The sequence below is a fragment of the Barbus barbus genome (genome assembly GCF_936440315.1).
Source record: "Barbus barbus genome assembly, chromosome: 7".
NCBI lineage: Eukaryota > Metazoa > Chordata > Actinopteri > Cypriniformes > Cyprinidae > Barbus > Barbus barbus.
This window is the reverse complement of record NC_136735.1, coordinates 21,574,045-21,593,355: the sequence shown is the minus strand read 5'-3', so window position 1 is coordinate 21,593,355 and position 19,311 is coordinate 21,574,045. Positions and strand designations below refer to the sequence as shown.

The 19,311-nt window shown below is 39.4% G+C and overlaps 1 protein-coding gene across 2 annotated transcripts in view; it reads left to right on the top strand.

Moving 5' to 3' along the window:
• LOC306872861 (PC4 and SFRS1-interacting protein-like) overlaps positions 1-9,696 on the top strand; it is a 98,646-nt gene extending 88,950 nt beyond the window's left edge. Inside the window, exons 14-15 of one of the 2 annotated variants that reach the window (XM_079421743.1) lie at positions 8,894-8,990; positions 9,133-9,696. In XM_079421743.1, the coding sequence (XP_079277869.1) occupies positions 8,894-8,990; positions 9,133-9,253 (218 nt within the window). In that variant the 3' untranslated portion in view covers positions 9,254-9,696. The remainder of the gene's footprint in view (positions 1-8,893; positions 8,991-9,132) is intronic. The other variant, XM_079421744.1, reaches the window with a different exon arrangement.
• The last annotated feature ends 9,615 nt before the right edge of the window (positions 9,697-19,311 follow it).

Below are 19,311 nucleotides of genomic sequence, written 5' to 3'. Positions count from 1 at the left end.
ATCGTCTGCCGAACCCAGCGATGCGAAGCCAGGGATGGATGCAGAGCTCTTCCGCATCCTCTCTAAGGCCGTCGACGAGCTGGGTTTGGAGTGGTCTACACCAGAGAAGCCCACTCGTAGTCGTCTGGACGAATGGTTCCTGCCGGGGCGCCGTACGGCCCCCTCATCAGCGAACCTCTCCATTTTTCCCGGAGGTCCATGACGAACTTACGAAGTCGTGGCGTGCTCCGTATTCGGCCCGCCTTCGCTCTAACTCTTCCTCTGCTCTCTCCTTAGTGGACGGCGCCAAAGAGAAGGGCTACGAAAGGCTGCCCCCTCTCGACGAGGCAGTGGCTGCGCACCTTTGCCCACCCTCCACCATCGGATGGAAAGCAAAGGCCGCTCACCCCTCCAAGCCCTGCAGGACAATTTCTGCCCTTGCTGGATGAGCATATTCCTCCGCCGGGCAGGCCGCCTCAGCACTTCATCCCATGGCTGTGCTCCAGGTCATTCAGGCCAAACTCCTCCAGACCATGGACGAGTCCGGACCTGATCCCGCAGTTTTCAGGGAACTGCGCAGCACCACCAACCTGGCTCTGAGGGCTACCAAGGCTACAGCACAGTCCATAGGGAGGTCAATGGCCAACTTAGTGATGTTGGAGTGTCAATTATGGTTAAACCTCACCGAGATCAAGGAGGCTGACAAGGTCCCTTTCCTCGACTCCCAGGTCTCCCCTACGGGGCTCTTTGGACCTGCCGTCGAGGGCTTTGCGGAGCGATACACCACAGCTCAGAATTCGTCCCAAGCTATGCGACACTTCCTGCCGAAACGGTCCAGCTCTGCAACGGCCGCTAGTTGCCCCAAGCCTGCCCCAGTGCAACAGCCAGCTAAACCTGCGCCGTCGCCCGCTCAGCCTACACAGAAACCTGAGTCTCGGCAGCGCTCCCACTCGGCCAAGCGCTACCCCTATCTGAAGCGTCAAGAACCCCGGCCCAAGCTGACCTTGGACCCTGCGCCTCTGTCGCCGTCCTGATCCGCTAGGAAGGAAGAGGAGGGAGCAAAGTCTCGCAAAGGCTGGACCAACCCCAAAACGCCCTCTGTTGTGCCTTCAAGCACCCCGTTCAGTTCCGGGTGCCAAGGCCGGTGTGTTTGTCACAGAAACTGTTGTGAATCACGGGCCCTTTCCAAAAGCGCCTCCACATACAGCCGCTGTTATAGCGAGAAAAATAAAAAACAAACATCCTCAAAAAGAGAGCAAATTTCCTCTTCCAATTACCGAGTGTGTCGAGTCCCCGCAGAGTGACTCACCACCTGAACTAATTCAACCCCTTGCCACACAGGCCGAGGCCTGGCGGGCCATCCCCGGAGTGTCTCATTGGGTTCTGGGGATTATAGAACGAGGTTATACACTTCAATTCGCTCTACGACCCCCGCGGTACAGCGGCATGGTCGGCATGGTCTCCACCTCAGTGCTGAGCAGCAACGCTCACGTTCTGCGAGCCGAGGTAAAAAAATTGCTGGCAAAAGGAGTTATAGAGATATAGAGTTATAGAGCTTCTACAGCCATTGTTTCCTCGTCCCCAAAAAAGATGGCGGCCTCCGGTCCATCCTCGATCTCAGACATCTGAACCATGAGACGGCCGTTCAGAATGACTACACTTAAGCAGATCCTCTCACAAATTCGCCCAGAGGACTGATTCTTTTCGCTTGATCTGAAAGACGCTTACTTTCACATCCAGATAGCCCCCCATCACAGACGATTCTTGAGGGAGTGGCTTATCAATACACAGTCCTGCCCTTTGGGCTGGCTCTAGCTCCCCGCACTTTTACGAAGTGCATAGACGTGGCTCTCTCCCATCTGAGACAGATGGGAATCCGTGTCCTGAATTACATCGACGACTGGCTCATTCTAGCGAAGGCAGAGCTGGTAACCCACAGGTCCCTCCTCCTCAGTCACTTGGAGGACCTGGGACTCAGGATCAATTTGGCCAAGAGCTCCCTGTCCCCCAGCCAACGAACTTCGTTCCTGGGGACAGTTTTCGACTCAGCCCACATGACGGCGAAAATCGGCCATATGGCAGCTCGCTTCCTTCAAAGCGAGCTGCCGATTGCTCTGTTCCCTTCAAAATTGGAGCCTTTTACCCACTCAAATCATTTCAGAGGATGCTGGGCCTCATGGCCTCCGCATTGCCAGTTCTTTGGTTGGGTCTTCTCAGGATGAGACCCCTTCAGTACTGGCAGAAACCTCTAATTCCGCCCCATGCGTGGTGTCATGGACGCACCACATCAGGGTGGACCAGGCCTGCGTGTCATCCCTGGCCCCCTGGAAGGACCTACGGTGGTTCAAACAAGGCGTGACAATGGGTTTGGTTTACAGAAGGAAGGTTGTTATGACGGACGCCTCCAACACAGGTTGGGGGGCTCTGTGCGATGTCGAACCGACCTTCGGCTCCTGAACGAACGCAGAAGGACAGCTGCACATCAATTGCCTCAAAATGACGGCAGTATGTCGAGCTCTTCAGTTCTTGCTGCCAGTCCTGAAGGTCCTGGTACATAAAACGCCAGGGCGGGCTAACCTCAAAATGCCTTTTCGAGATGGCGAAACGCCTCTTAGTATGGGCACATCTCAACCTGCGTTCCCTGAGAGCAGCTCATTTGCCCGGCGTGCTGAACCAAGGAGCGGATATGCTCTCTCGGAACAACATCCCCTCCGAGGAGTGGATGCTCCACCCACAGACGGTTCAAGAAATTTGGCGAATCTGTGGCAGGGCAGAGGTCGACCTCTTCGCCAATGACAACTCTCACTGCCAAATTTACTTTTCGAAGAGCGAGGACGCGTTGGCCTACGAATGGCCCAACCTCCTTCTATATGCTTTTCCCCCGATTGCTCTGATTCCTCAAGTAATTAGGTAAATCAGGGAACACAAGCACAAAGTGCTTTTAGTGGCCCCACTCTGGAAGAACCATCATTGGATCTCAGATTTATCTCAGCTGCTAATAGCGGCTCCGTGGCCCATTCCCCTGAGACGAGACCTCCTCTCTCAGGTGAACAGAACGATCTGGCACCCCCTGCCCGAGCTGTGGGACCTGCATCTATGGGCACTCAATGGGACTCAATAGATCTCCCAGAGAATGTCCTGAATACCATTGGGCAGGCCCCATCCACGAGACGCCTCTATGCCCTTAAGTGGTCGGTTTTCTCCGCCTGGTGTCAAGCCCACGGCGAGGACCCGACAACATGTGACATATCAGTGATATTGTCCTATTTACAAGAGCTGTTGGATAAGATTCAGAGTCTATGTGGCAGCTATAGCAGCTTCTCACGCTCCTATAGCCGGACAGTCGGTGGGCCGGAACAACCTGGTTGTCCGTTTCCTGAGGGGTTCTAGGAGGCTCCATCCACCCTGACCCCTCACCGTCTCTGCATGGGACTTGCCCACGGTCTTGAGAGCCCTTAAGTGCGCTCCCTTTGTGCCACTACAATCTGCAAGCTTAAAAACACTGTCGCTCAAGACCACTCTGCTACTGGCGCTAGCATCGGTGAAGCGAGTAGGTGACTTGCAGGCTCTTTCTGTGAACCCTGCCTGTCTTGAGTTTGGGCCTAACGACTCTAATGTCCCGAAGGCGCTCTACACTCTGTTTAGGGCCCAGGTTATTACACTCTCTGCACTCCCCCCTTTTGAGGAGGACCGAGAGTTCAACCTTCTCAACCTTCTCTTCCGCGCCCTTTAGGCAATCGGAACAACTCTTTGTCTGCTTTGGCAGCCGTACCAAGGGGTCTCCGGTCACAAAGTACAGGATATCTTGATGGTTAGTTGACGCTACAGCACTAGCATACTCCTCCCTGGGCCTCCAGAGCCCCATTGGAGTGAGAGCCCATTCCACTAGAGGCGTGGCCTCTTCCTGGGCATGGTCTAATGGTTTGTCCATGGCAGACATTTGTGCGGCGGCCGGCTGGGCCTCGCCGTCCACATTTGCCAGATAACTTGGATGTCCCGGCCTTACAGGCTCGGGTTCTCTCTGCTTAAAGGACACACAACTATCTTAAGTGGTCCCCTCAGGCATCGCCTGATTCTTCAATAACGCTCTTGGCCCCATTCCTGGTGCTGAGGCTGTACTTATGACCGTTGAAACGATATCCAGGCTGGACTGACCTCTAGGAGCTCGGTCCTCATGCCTCCTGCAGGATTCTTCCTGCTCATAATTGGTCCCTCTGAGCCTTATTGCTCAAGGCCAGTTTATGTTGGTTGTTTCTCTTCATGTCATGGCGGGATTGTATTTGTTCCCCATAGCGTCTTGCGACGCAGTACGAGTGACGTATCGACAGGGAGCGTACTAATGTAACCTCGCTTCCCTTATATACGGGAATGAGTACTGCGTACCGTGCCATGCCACTCAGACTACATGACTCAGGTCATCGCTTCAGTCGAATTGGCCTGATTTCCTATGGCGAAGCGCCCGCTTATATAGCCAGATGGCCCCGCCCTTTCTGGTGGGCTTTGCCGCCATAGGCTCGTGCAGCGCCGCTGATGAGCCATTGGTTCGTTTTTATTTACTGCACGAACCAATGGCCGTGCAGTCACACTGCGTGATTGAAAAAGTCTTCAGTCTTCGGAGAAAAAGGAGTTTTCCACATAGCGTCTAGCGATGCAGTACTCATTCCCGTATCTAAGGGAACCGAGGTTACGTTAGTAACCGAGTACGATTTACAGCTCCACACACAGCACACCCATCAGATTCTTTCTTTATGGTTCTTGTAAATGCATGCCTCTTTTCAAATCTATTTTCGATCCCACTTTATATTGTTCCTATTACCTGTGTACTTACATAGTAACTAGATGTGTACATAGTATGTAACCACAGTGTAAGTATACATCGGTACATAGTATCTACAGCTGTAATATTTCTGCAACTACACACATGTAACAACCCTCAAAATGGCATGTGTAAGTACAAATGTGTAACAGGACATTGGTAACAACACTTTTTTCACTTCACTAAGTACTTGTGTAACAGGAATTATATAACTACATTTTGTAACAACAGTATGTATAAGAGTAATTCGAACAATTTGATCCAGGGGGTGGAAACGGGTAGGTTTAGGGATATGTAAAGTGGGAGGAGTTGGATCTCGAGTTGGTGCACCGCTGTAATACCAGTGTACGTACATGGTAATTCCTCAGGAACTGTCCACTTAATATAAAGTGTAACATTCTGGACACCAACTACAATTTATATGTAAGGCCTAACTTAACATAACGCTGCTGTGTAACATAAAGTAATTACATGGTAAATCCATAGGAATTGTCTACTTAATATAAAGTGTAACACTTTCTTTAACAAAAAGTGCTGTTAGTCCTGTTACACATTTGTACTTTCATTACCAAAAAGTGTTGTCACCAATGTCCTGTTACACATTTGTACTTACACATACCATTCAGTGGGTTGTTACAAATGTGTAGTTACACAAACATTAGCGCTGTAGATACTATGTACCAATGTGTACTTATACTGTGGTTATATACTACATGCACATCTAGTTACTATGTAAGTACACAGGTATTAGGGAAACAGTATAAAGTGGGACCATATTTTCTGTTTTGTCTGGCTTCTCTACCTTGACTGTAATTCTGAGCTGTTCAAACTTCTCAAGAATGTCTTCCTTAAAAACTTCCTTAAAAACTTCAACAGGAAGTCAAAGTGATTCTCTGGGGTTACACCATTATCAGGGTCAATCATAAAAATAAGCCAATCTCTTTTTACAAATTCACACAGTTTACTCTCAATAGACTTGATTACGAGAGGGTTCTTGATTGCACCTGTGTTCCCAAGATCTGTCAGGTCAGATAGAGCTCTTTCAACAGTCTGGATCACGTGATTATTACCTTGTTGCCATATACATTTTCCAGCACTCTAAACAAATCTTCGGCAGTGCTATAATTCGACAGTCTCGGGTCCTTAATAATTCTGTCATCCAGGCTGTCCAGGACCTGGATTTTCTTGACCTCTACTGATCAAGTTGGTTTTCCTTGTTTCTGTAAACCTTCCCAATCCATCTTCCAGCGGAAGAAATCTCTTTTGATACAACTAAATTTGGTCAAACTAGTAGGTTTTATTCTCACAACTGGTGTAAGTGGCATAGTTTGGAAAGCTACGTTTGAGTCTATTGGACTTGCAGACTGAGCCTTTTCAACATTATGTGCTATAAATAAACTCATTGTTTCTTGAAACAAGTCTATTGTTTTGCACTTTTAGCTGCTTTACTTTGTTCTCAAATACAAGTCCAAGCGTCCAGACATCCAGCAAAACAGGGCAGTGAAATAGTAAACAGTTAGCAACAGAAAATCAACAATTAATAAATAAACAACAAAGTGAAGAAATTACGAAAAAATAATGATGAGAAGCGGAAGCCACCTTGCGCACATTGTTATCTCACCAGAAGCCACATCACAATTTCACCATTCAGTTAGGCACATCAACCATAACTCCTTCAAAGATGGCCAGAAACCGTGGAGTTGTGATTGATGATCAGCTGAATTTCTCAGACCACATTTCTAAAACTGCCTGGTCCTGCAGATTTGCTTTATTTAACATCAGGAAGATCAGGCCCTATCTTTCGGAACATGCTACACAACTCCTTGTTCAGGCTCTTGTTCTGTCCAGGATGGACTATTGCAATGCTCTCTTGGCAGGTCATCCAGCCAGTTCTACCAAACCTTTACAATTAATACAGAATGCTACTGCAAGATAAATTTTTAATGAGCCTTATGTGTCTTGTGTGTCCTCTAGAAGCTTGCGTTCTGCAAGTAAACGGCGCATTATTGTACCATCCCAAAGAGGCACAAAATCACTTTCACAGACTTTTACATTAACTGTTCCCTCCTGGTGGAATGACCTACCCAACTCAATCCGAGGTTCTGAGTCCTTAGCCATCTTCAAGAAATGGCTAAAAACACATCTCTTCCATCTTTATTTGACCCTCTAACTCTAGTACTCTCTATTCTAGTTCTATTTTATATTTTTTTCTTATTTAAAACCCTTTAAGACTTACACTATTAGTTTTCTGTTTGTTTTCTTCTTTTTTTTTTAAACCTCTAACACTAGCTTTCTATTATTTCTGTCTTATTTTATCTATTTGTTTTCTTTTTATTTATTATATAATTAACTAAACTATTTGTTTTCTTTAATAAAAGGCATCTAACTCTAGCTTTCTCTAGACTATTTGTTTTCTTTTTATTTATAATTATTTAAAATAAAATCCTTGCTACATGTACTGCATTAGGCTGAGAATTGTCATAGCACCTGCATATTATTGCTCTTTTGTTGATTTTGATGCTTCCATTGTCCTCATTTGTAAGTCACTTTGGATAAAAGCATCTGCTACATGACTAAATGTAAATGTAATGTTTTTTTTTTTAAGTAATACATTATTTTTAATAATATTTAATAATAAAATTATTATTTTTTTAATACACAAACTTGGGTAGGACAAGCTCATTCCACGCGTGCTTTCAGCTTTTGACCATTCAGCTTCTTTACTTCTTTAACTCCCATGTGCTGCTATGTGTTCACAACCAATAGTATTCATTCTTTTGATCTCAGGGGGCTAAATTCATTTTATCCAATAGATTTGTATTACAGTTATATGTATTTTAATTTTTTTCTTGTAATTCCAAATTTGGCTCAACAATATTTAATGGATTGCACTTACACTGTATAAACATTTGCAGTTAGTTTGTAAAAGGCATCATTACATCATATGCTTGGGCTGTCTATTCATTGCAATTACTGTTCTGTGTCACCATTTGTAGGTATTTTGTGTATATCTTGCATGTATTTCTGGATTACTGTGTGCATTTCTGTTTTTGTTTTTTTTAAAGCTTGTGCAAGTGTGGTAGGTCATGACATTGTTTTCGGTGTATATGCTAGCTCCTTTTTGGCTAGACACCATCAAAGAGAGGCTCAAAATCACTTTCCAGAACTTTTTCATTCACTGTTCCTAGCTGGTGGAATGAACTTCCTACCCCTATCTGGAATGCGTCAAGTGACACTTGAAAACTAATCTCTTTCGTCACCATTTGACTTAGCTTTCTCTTTCCTTAATCTCTCACTGTCTAGTTTGTACTAATCTTAACAATGTCTGAAACTTTGTATTGCAAGCACTTCCTGCATTTATTTGCCTCTTTTTGATGAATCACTCATTGTAATCCTCAATTGTAAGATCCTTTGGATAAAAGAGTCTGCTAAATAAATAAATGTAAATGTAGATGACATTATTTTTAGATAGAGTTTACATTAAAACCTGGATAATTTAAGTATGTTAACACCGCTTTATTCATATCAAAGTTAATCCCAGATAATTTACAGAATGGGAGCACCCCCTTTTTTGCTGCTGTGCTTTCTCAGTACACACTTCTGCTGGCAAGCTCCGCAGCTGACTTCTACCAAATAGTCAAAGCTGCTTTCCGTCATGAAAGTGTACAAGCATGAACTTGCGTTTCCTACATCTTGAAACACTTCTGCTGGCATTAAAGACATAAGCATTATTTAGCTTTTTCTCATTATGTTTGTTGTGAAAAAGCACAAAAAATTAACTTAAAATCTAAAAAAAAAAAATTATCCGTTTTAATTTGAAAGGATCATGTAAAATAATAATTAAATAATGTTAATTAAATAATAAAGATACAAGGTCAGAAAACCCAACTAACACTATAAAAAACAATTACATCTTTCTTTGAAAGTTTATTTGGATAAAAATACATAGGCTACATTTATGCTGCTAAATTTACAGTATTTATTTATTTTTATTTTTTCAGCCAAAGAGCTTCTAATGCGTGTCCTTGGTCACATTTTGTTTATATGAAAATGATTTTTGTTTAGCAAAAAGCTCAGATTTTGTTTGCATGTTTACAGATACCAAGATTTTGAATGCAGACTTCAACCCTGAAGAGGATGCTGAGACAGCAAAGGACATATCAAGAGAGAATATCTTATCTGTGATGAAAAACAAGTAATACAAATTTTTCATGACAAGTCCAAAGCTGTTTAAATGATTTGCCCCAGCAGTCTGACAAAAAAATATTGTTTGTAGTGTGACTAATCCTTTCTGTGTGTGACTAAAGTCTGTCTGATGATGTTTGTTCACCGAAAAGCTACCAGTCTTGGCTGCCCAGTGGAAGATTTCGTTTGCCAGCATCCTACAGATCATTTTTTACACACTCAGTTTGCCACCCATTCTGTAAAGAGAAAGATACATTCCCGGATGGAATTTAATCTAAAGAGCTGTTTTCATCTGAAGTTATTTCAATCCAGAGAGCTCTGTTAGAATTACTGTTTACCAATACAACAATGATATGCCTTTAAAGAAAGGAAGTAAATAAAGAAATACTAAGCATTTTATAGTAATTGCGAATAAACAAGTTATTTTTATTTCAATATATTTTAGTGGTTTACAATACATACTTATTAGTATGTGTTAAATTCCAGTTTTAGCTTGATTCTGTTGTCTTTAAAATTGTCTCCCAAGTTTATTTTAATAATCAAGTTTATTTGCTGCTTGCTTGTTTCACCATTCATGCTCATAAGACTGCTGTCATAAAACTTGTTTTAGCCTTAATAAAGGTTACCTCAGAACCTCTTCTCAGATACCAAACATGACTGTGAATATATTGTACTTGCATTTATGTTGAACATTATATTTAGCTATTGATCATTCTGAGTGACTGCTCATTTCTGAGTTTTTGCCAATGTCTAACTGTCTATAACTGTGATGTGTGTGTTGAGTTTCATGAAATTCTAATCATGCTAAGTGCCTCAAAAACACCTGAAAAAAATATTAAAGTTTGCTGCGTTGCCATGACAACACTATATAAGATATCAAGTAATACCGAAACATCTACACCATACATCTGTCGTGTTTTAACATTATTCTGATGAAATTTGAAGCAAATTGAGTAAAAATTAGAGGCTGACTTAAAAGGATTTGGAAAATCACTTGCTTCCTGCTGCCAGTTGGTGGCACTATAACTTTGATATCTATGTAATCGGCCTCACACAATGAACAAACTGCTGATCAAAATCAGACAATGTATGCAAAAATTATTAAATTATTACATAGCAGAAATGGGCACTCTAGTTAGTGACTCGACACGAGTAGCATTTTATAGATTCAGACTCGACCTGAAATGACTCCAGACTTGACTCGAAGAAAAGGACTCTTAAAAGAAGCGCTATAAAACTTTTAATTTTCCGTCGGTCTTAGTACACGATGTAACTACAGAAATGTCAAGTTTTAAATAGGAAAATTATTGAAACTCTTTGGTCATTTTTGATGACCAAATGCTAATGGTCTAATCCGATTCAATGATATATGCTAAGCTAAAAGTGCTACCGCCAGACACGGAGATCGGCTGAATGGATTCAAAAACGGTAAAACTCAACTGTTTAACTCTTGGGGAGTTATAAAAATTTTATATTTTTTATTTAAAATATCAAATCTATTTCCCCAAAAAAGTGGAGTGTTCCTTTAATAATGTGAAGGCTAAGAACATTTCAAAAGAATGATGTAGCCTAATTATAATTGGGAAAATTGTTGTTAGACGGCTAGGATAGAACTTAAACTTTGAAACTGCTAGTTATCTTTTTTTTGCTCAAGATGAGAATGCTGATTATTGTAGCTACATTGTTTTTAGTATTTCTACAGATAATGTTTTTCAATAAAATATTAAAATAGTATAGATTTCAGGAGCAAAAAAAAATGTTTTCTGTCACGTGGCCTCCCATGTATCTAAATGTAAAAATAAATGATGTAAAAAGGTTTTTATTTATTTATTCACGGTGAAATGATGGCTATTGCTTGCTGGGATGTCGCACATGCTATGAAAAAACTGATCTGTGCGATGAATTACAACTGTAGCACACGTGATACAGTTTTGCATGTTCATAACACAGCCACCAAATAGTGTGAAGTGATTTCGTTGTGCTTGTGCGCGCGTGTGAGACTGATTATACTTGGTAGTTACCCACCAAGCAATAGCTGTCATTTCCCCGTCTCGGTTAACTATAGACCTGATATAGTCCGTCTACACTGTAATAAAAAATCTGTTAAATTTACGGTAAAATACCGTAAGCTGTGGTTGCCAGAATTTTACCGTGAAAAATACGGTAGCAACATTTTAGGATTTACAGAACTGTTTAAATTTACAGTGAAAAAACATATTTCATTAACTGATACAATGTTAATATACAAACTTTTCAGTTAACTAATTTTATTTGCAGAAACCGGCACTTAAACATTATAAATATTAGTTCATAAATAAATGGCAGTTGGATAATTTAAGTGAGCATAAGGGTATTGAGAACTATTTTGCTTAAGTACATGAAGAAAAACCTACTGATTTATGCAAAGTCATTAAAAGCATCAGTTCAACTAAAATCTCTTGCAGATAACAGCAGCACACATACATGTGTGATTAAAATTAGCTAAAAGATTCTCACTGCATCAGTAACTACACAGTTACTGTCTTATAAATAAAGCAACATGCAGCATAACATCAGTGTTTCTCTGTCCGTCCTTGACTTAAACACAGGCTCTACTCTCCAGCACAATGGTGACCCACAAAACACAACAGGAAGTTGACTGTTAGGTTTTACTGTATTTTGCTGGGTTTTTTTCTTGATTTTACGGTGAAATACTGGCAGCTGTGGTTGCCAGTAATCTACTGTTTTTTTTATTTACGGTGTATTTCTGTTAAAATTACGTTTGTGTATTTTTTTTTTCATCTCACTCATTTAACCCCTTTAATCCCACAGCAAAATCCTCGGTTTTAAAAAGCACTTATATGTCCACACTACAGAGTGTTGAAGTAACACTGAAGTTAAGAATGAAGTGACTAATTAAATGAGGATTGAGCTTTAGGGATGAACACCTGCTGTTAACAAGTAGAATCACCGAAGGAAAGAGAAACAAGAGCAGAGAAACAAAACTTACTGCCAAAGCCAAAGATTAAATCGACTGAAATAAAGCACATTAAATCTCTCAAGATCTCAGAAGAGAGAGATTAAACTACTCCACAAACAGCATCACCAGCTTCTTATTACAAATCACTTTGACTTTATTTCTGTCATATGTGTACAAAAGCGCCTTTAGGTGTTGCGGTTTCATTTGAAGTAACCATATTGGCGATCAGTGGTTGCTTTAGTTGGGCTCTTGAACCTTGACTTGTTAAAATTAGTTTTTGTTTGGTTGGTTTAATTAACTGTTTTTTAAGTACAGTTTTTTAAAGCAAGATAAGCAAATATAATCTATGATCAGATGTATGTGATGTCAAAACCACCGTGGTCTAGTCTAGTTCACTGATCATCCAATGTTTAATGTGATATTAAATATGTGATATGTTAGTACACTTAAATTGCCCCGCTGATTCTACGGCAATCAAATGTTGTGAAATGGTTGTAAGCGATATATGCACAAATAAATGTATTGAGCTACGGCAGTACTTAAACACACACAGACATCAACAATCAGCGTATGAATCTCCAAACTGGTGACAATCAAAAATTATTTAAAAAATGTATAACAAATAAAAAAATCGGCTACAAACATCTGACACCAAAACAACACCAAAATAAAAGCAAATAAAGAAAATAGTAAGAACTTTCAACTGCATAATTTATTCATGCTGCAATGCATGCTGGGAGTTTTGTACTGGCACCCAGCATGCTTTGCGGCATGAATTGTTTTTTTATTATTAATAGTCACCATTGTTGAGGTTCATGTGTTGATTCTTGATGTCTGTGTTTGTCTAAATTATGCTGTAGTCTTGTTATTTGTTCTTTCCTTCAGTGATTGTGTTTGTTAACAGGAGGTGTTCATCAGTGTCTGAGTTCACTCATGTTTTCAATCATTTTGTCTAGTGGACTATATAATGAACTAATGTAGGGACAAGCAAATGAGGGTTTAGGGTGTGGTTTCAGACACAGTCTATGAGTGTCAATTCTGAGGCTACTTTCTCGAAAATAAAGGTTAGATCTATTACAGTTATTCACCGTATATAGTAATGAAACTTACTGTTAATCATTTAACAGGTTTTTACTGTGGCAGTCTTTTACCGTTAAAATGACGATCATTTTTTACGGTGTATGTATAACCCACTTCTAGCCCAAATAACCTTGAATTTGGTTACATGTCGTTTTTTTGGCATATAGCTTGTGAGATGTATGATGTTCCATCATGTAAGGAAAATCAACAGCATTTTCAAGGTGTTTGATTTAATTTCTTAGACATGTAATATGCATAGCCTGTATGTATAGCCTCGGTTTAGCTCATAGTCAGAGCGGCTATTTGTAGCCCACTCAGGGGCGGACTTGCCCATTAGGCAAAGGTAGGCGACTGCCTTGGGTCCCCAAAAGCCAAGGGCCCCCTAAAATGCTTTATACTAGATGCGCATTAAGTGCGGACACGCAAACGGTTGCTGTTTACGGTGTTTATTACTACGGCAACCGTCTGCGTGTCCAAGTTGAACGTGCTTCTTGTGTATCCTGCTTGTAGCAAATGAAAATATTATGGATCAGAAGCTGACTGCCGCACGAGCGCGAGGTCTCTCTTTCCCAGCGTGCACACACCTCTCTCTCTGCGTCTGGTCTGTTCAGCGAGCGGTTGAAAGGAGCTGTGCATTCAGTTAAAACACAGATATGTTGCTTCTCTAATTTTACATGCAAGTATAGCCGAAATCACATCACAGCTATTGTCTTTATCTTATGTGTAGCCTATTTGAATTTATCAGACGACGGTACGATTATAAATCAGTATTTTTGTGCAGAATAACATCTTGATTCAAGAGTCAAGAGTTTTATTTGTCACATACACAATTATACAGAGTATAACCAGCAGTGAAATGTAGGTCAGGTCCGCTCCAAGGACAGTGCAATTATAAAGAATACAAATATTAAGAAGAAGTACAAACATAAAATAAAATAAAAAATAAGATCAAATAAGATAAGATAAGATAAGATAAAAAATCTTGGAAGGGAGAGCTGGTTATGTAGTCTTAATTTGTTGTGTTTCAGTCAATATTTCATATTCATTCCGTTGTCTGACAACAGAAACAGTAAAATATACCAATGAAAACAGTTTTATTGAGAATTTAGCTACATCAAAATACAGTATGTGGCACAGAGAGGCAAACAAATCTAATAATAAAAAAAGAAATGTACATTTTGCAGAAGAAGTGAGCTGTGTCAGTAAATTGCTCAGTGCAAAGAAAGAGAAGTATTGGGAACCTGGTATTTCTATGTTCTTTTTCATGTGTCTAATAGATATGAACAAATTCTCTGAAAAACATCTATGACCTGTAACAATTTATAAGCTCAAAAGGGAATTGTATATAAATAATTCCTATTAATTATGATTAATTACAATTATTTATATCGGCTGAGAGTAATAACTGTCGCAGAATTAAATTGCCATCAGCTGATCTGTCCGTCCAGCCAACATTCAGTGTAAGTTCGTATCAACTCTAAGAAAGGGTATTTCCTTGGCCACAGAAAATACTTTCCTATTAATGCATTAGAGCATTGTAGCAAGGGTCAAAATCGTAAAGGGACATTTAATATGCAAGGCAGAATCAGAAACTCATGTAATTTGTGCACACAACTTTTATTAACTAAACACTAACGCAGACTAGTCTAACAAACAAACATACAATCACTCATACATGGGAAAGGCTAATGACAGTTGATGGATGAAACCATCAGGAAAACCAGAGAATGCAGTTATGGAGAAAGTAATTTAACCACCTGAGTAAAACCATCAGCACCATTTATAATGGGGTCTATAACTTATACTAAACCTCTGTTTCGTTTAGTTAAATGTTATACTTGCACTGCCTTTGGTCGGGTCGAGTGTCCGTAATGCAGTCTCAGATGAAAGTCTTAATGGTTTCAAAGTTTTGGACTCCCGATCACGTTCTTCCGGGTTGAAGAGTGATGAATTCCAAAGATGTTCTCAGGTAGAAATGTTCTTCCAAGTATTGAATGGAAAAAGAGCTAAGAAAGAGATCTGCTGAAGTCCAAGGAGCTTGGTTGAATGGAAAGACAAGGCCGCAAGGCCTGGCACAAAAACTTTCTAGCTCACATCCTCTTAGGAGCTAACAAAACCGCAGACTGCCGGGCATCTCAGAAGTGGGAGCTTTATCTGCTATAGAGGACACACCTCTGGGGTGTCAAATACCCAATGGAGTCCTGGATTTTTGGAGGAAAAGTTTTACGATCCTTTGTCTCTGGACATGGTAATTTGCTAAGGTAATTCAGCTGGTTTATTGCACAAACTTCTAAAGATTCTTAAGACACTAATATGTTGCATAGGTATCAACATGTAATATTCACTCTCAATTAAATCATCCGAAGACGAATTGATAGAGACTAAACATGATACAGCTAGAGTGATATTAACTAGTGATCTATCATAAGCATGCATAAAATGGTGTACAATACACAAAAACATATACAAGAACAGTAATAATATACACAATGACCTGAAGATATGTGTGTTCATTCAAAGAAAGGTTTTTCTATTAATTAATTAGAGAAGATTCCATTTTATGATGTAATGTGATGGGTTGCCATGAAATCAGGGGCCTGGAGTCGTTGACAGACACACCAGCACCAGTATGTGTATTAGTAATATATGTATGTTTATATGCTCATGTACTACAAATCATCCTGCACTGTTCCCCAACCAGCTGCTTGACTCAAAATGTTTCTCCTTGCACATGTACAGCATTTGTGAAGCATTCGTATAGTTTGTATTTTTTATCTTTTATTTTTTAGTTTGTATAGGGTAAATATTTATGTGAAGCATTCGTATAGTTTGTATTTTTTATCTTTATTTTTTAGTTTGTATAGGGTAGATATTTCTGTGAAGCATTCGTATAGTTTGTATTTTTTATCTTTTATTTTTTAGTTTGTATAGGGTAAATATTTATGTGAAGCATTCGTATAGTTTGTATTTTTTATCCTTTATTTTTTAGTTTGTATAGGGTAAATACTTATATATAGTATACTTATAGTTAAAATCTGTCAGTAGGTTAGTTGTATATAGGTTTATAGTGTTTTTTACTTAATTGTTGTATGTCTGTATTTATGTAGCACCGTGGTCCTGCGAGGCACGACATTTCGTTCCACTGTCAACTTGAACTTGAACTTGAAATGAAATTAAATGAAATGTTATTTGCAATGCAGAAGTAAGATTTTCTTGTGTTAGAGCTTTTTTGCAGAGCAAGTCATTTTAGAGCTTCAGTGCACAGAATCACTAGTTTAGAGCTTCTAAGAACACTACTGCTGTGATTAGTGCAACTAAGCAAATGTAGAGAAAGCAAGGCGCCAGATGCTGAAAAGCTTCTTTCTCAGTGATAGAAAGTTGTTTCATGCAATTTTAAGAGTAAGTAACTTATATATGTTTATTTCTTATGAAATGAAATGGTTTTTGCAATGCAAAAGGCAGATTATCATGTATTAGAGCTATTTTTGCTTAAAAAGTCATATTAGACCTTCAATGCACAAAATCACTAGTTTAGAGCTGCTAAGAACAATAATGCTGTGTTTAGTGCAACTCAGCAAATGTAGAGAAACCAAGGCCACAGATGCTGAAAATAATCTTTCTCAGTGAGAGAAAGTTGTTTTATGCAATTTTAAGAGTAAAGCTCAAGTACATGTAAGATGTTTCTTTCTCATGAAATGAAATGTTTTTTGCAATGCAGAAGACAGATTTTCATGTATTAGAGCTATTTTTGCTTAAAAAGTCATATATTAGACATTCAATTCACAAAATCACTAGGTTAGAGCTGCTAAGAACACTAATGCTGTGAACAGTGCAAATAAGCAAATGTAGAGAAATCAAGGCCACAGATGCTGGAAAGAATCTTTCTCAGTGAGAGAAAGTTGTTTTATGCAATTTTAAGAGTAAAGCTCAAGTACATGAAAGGTGTTTCTTTCTCATGAAATGCAATGTTATTTGCAATGCAGAAGGCAGATTTTCATGTAAAAGAGCTTTTTTGCAGCTCAAGTCACATTAGAGCTTCAATGGACAAAATCACTAGTTTAGAGCTGCTAAGAACACTAATTGTTACTTTCTCATGAAATGAAATGTTTTTTGCAATGCAGAAGACAGGTTTTCATGTATTAGAGCTATTTTTGCTTAAAAAGTCATTTTAGACCTTCAATGCACAAAATCACTAGTTTAGAGCTGCTAAGAACACTAATGCTGTGTTTAGTGCAACTAAGCAAATGTAGAGAAATCAAGGCCACAGTTGCTGAAAAGAATCTTTCTCAGTGAGAGAAAGTTGTTTTATGCAATTTTAAAAGTAAAGCTCAAGTACATGATAGATGTTTCTTTCTCATGAAATTATATGTTATTTGCAAAGCAGAAGACAGATTTTCATGTATTAGAGCTATTTTTGCTTAAAAAGTCATATTAGACCTTCAATGCACAAAATCACTAGTTTAGAGCTGCTAAGAACACTAATGCTGTGAAGAGTGCAAATAAGCAAATGTAGAGAAAATGTAGAGAAAAGCAAATGTTTTGCAATGCAAAAGGCAGATTTTATTGTATTAGAGCTTTGTTGCAGAGCAAGTCATATTAGAGCTTCAATGGACAAAATCACTAGTTTAGAGCTGCTAAGAACACTAATGCTGTTCACTAGTTTAGAGCTGCTAAGAACACTAATGCTGTGTTTAGTGCAACTAAGCAAATATAGAGAAATCAAGGCCACAGATGCTGAAAAGAATCTTTCTCAGTGAGAGAAAGTTGTTTTATGCAATTTTAAAAGTAAAGCTCAAGTACATGATAGATGTTTCTTTCTCATGAAATGATATGTTATTTGCAAAGCAGAAGACAGATTTTCATGTATTAGAGCTATTTTTGTTTAAAAAGTCATGTTAGACCTTCAATGCACAAAATCACTAGTTTAGAGCTGCTAAGAACAATAATGCTGTGTTTAGTGCAAGTAAGCAAATGTAGAGAAATCAAGGCCACAGATGCTGAAAAGAATCTTTCTCAGTGAGAGAAAGTTGTTTTATGCAATTTTAAGAGTAAAGCTCAAGTACATGAAAGGTGTTTCTTTCTAATGAAATGCAATGTTATTTGCAATGCAGAAGGCAGATTTTCATGTAAAAGAGCTTTTTTGCAGCTCAAGTCACATTAGAGCTTCAATGGACAAAATCACTAGTTTAGAGCTGCTAAGAACAATAATGCTGTGTTTAGTGCAAGTAAGCAAATGTAGAGAAATCAAGGCCACAGATGCTGAAAAGAATCTTTCTCAGTGAGAGAAAGTTGTTTTATGCAATTTTAAAAGTAAAGCTCAAGTACATGATAGATGTTTCTTTCTCATGAAATGATATGTTATTTGCAAAGCAGAAGACAGATTTTCATGTATTAGAGCTATTTTTGCTTAAAAAGTCATATTAGACCTTCAATGCACAAAATCACTAGTTTAGAGCTGCTAAGAACAATAATGCTGTGTTTAGTGCAAGTAAGCAAATGTAGAGAAATCAAGGCCACAGATGCTGAAAAGAATCTTTCTCAGTGAGAGAAAGTTGTTTTATGCAATTTTAAGAGTAAAGCTCAAGTACATGAAAGGTGTTTCTTTCTCATGAAATGCAATGTTATTTGCAATGCAGAAGTACGGTGGCCGAGAGAGCTCAACGCGCTCCAACTTCAGAAAACACATGCAAATAGACAAAACACCAGCAAATCAAGAAAACATCTTCATCATTTTGACAACACATGCGCTGCAAATGCTCACAACACATGCAAATTGAGAAACGCTGCAAATGCTCACAACACATGCAAATTGAGAAACGCTGCAAATGCTCACAACACATGCAAATTGAGAAACGCTGCAAATCCTCATAACACATGCAAATTGAGAAACGCTGCAAATGCTCACAACACATGCAAATTGAGAAACGCTGCAAATGCTCACAACACATGCAAATTAAGAAACGCTGCAAATCCTCACAACACATGCAAATTGAGAAACGCTGCAAATCCTCACAACACATGCAAATTGAGAAACGCTGCAAATCCTCACAACACATGCAAATTAAGAAACGCTGCAAATCCTCACAACACATGCAAATTGAGAAACGCTGCAAATCCTCACAACACATGCAAATTGAGAAACGCTGCAAATCCTCACAACACATGCAAATGTCCTTTCTTTCATTAGCCTACTAAAAGAGCCTGAATAAATTTTTAAATATTATTCTTACTGACATTTTTATTTTGACCTGGTTTTAACAATTAATGAAGCATTGCAAATTTATTTTTATTA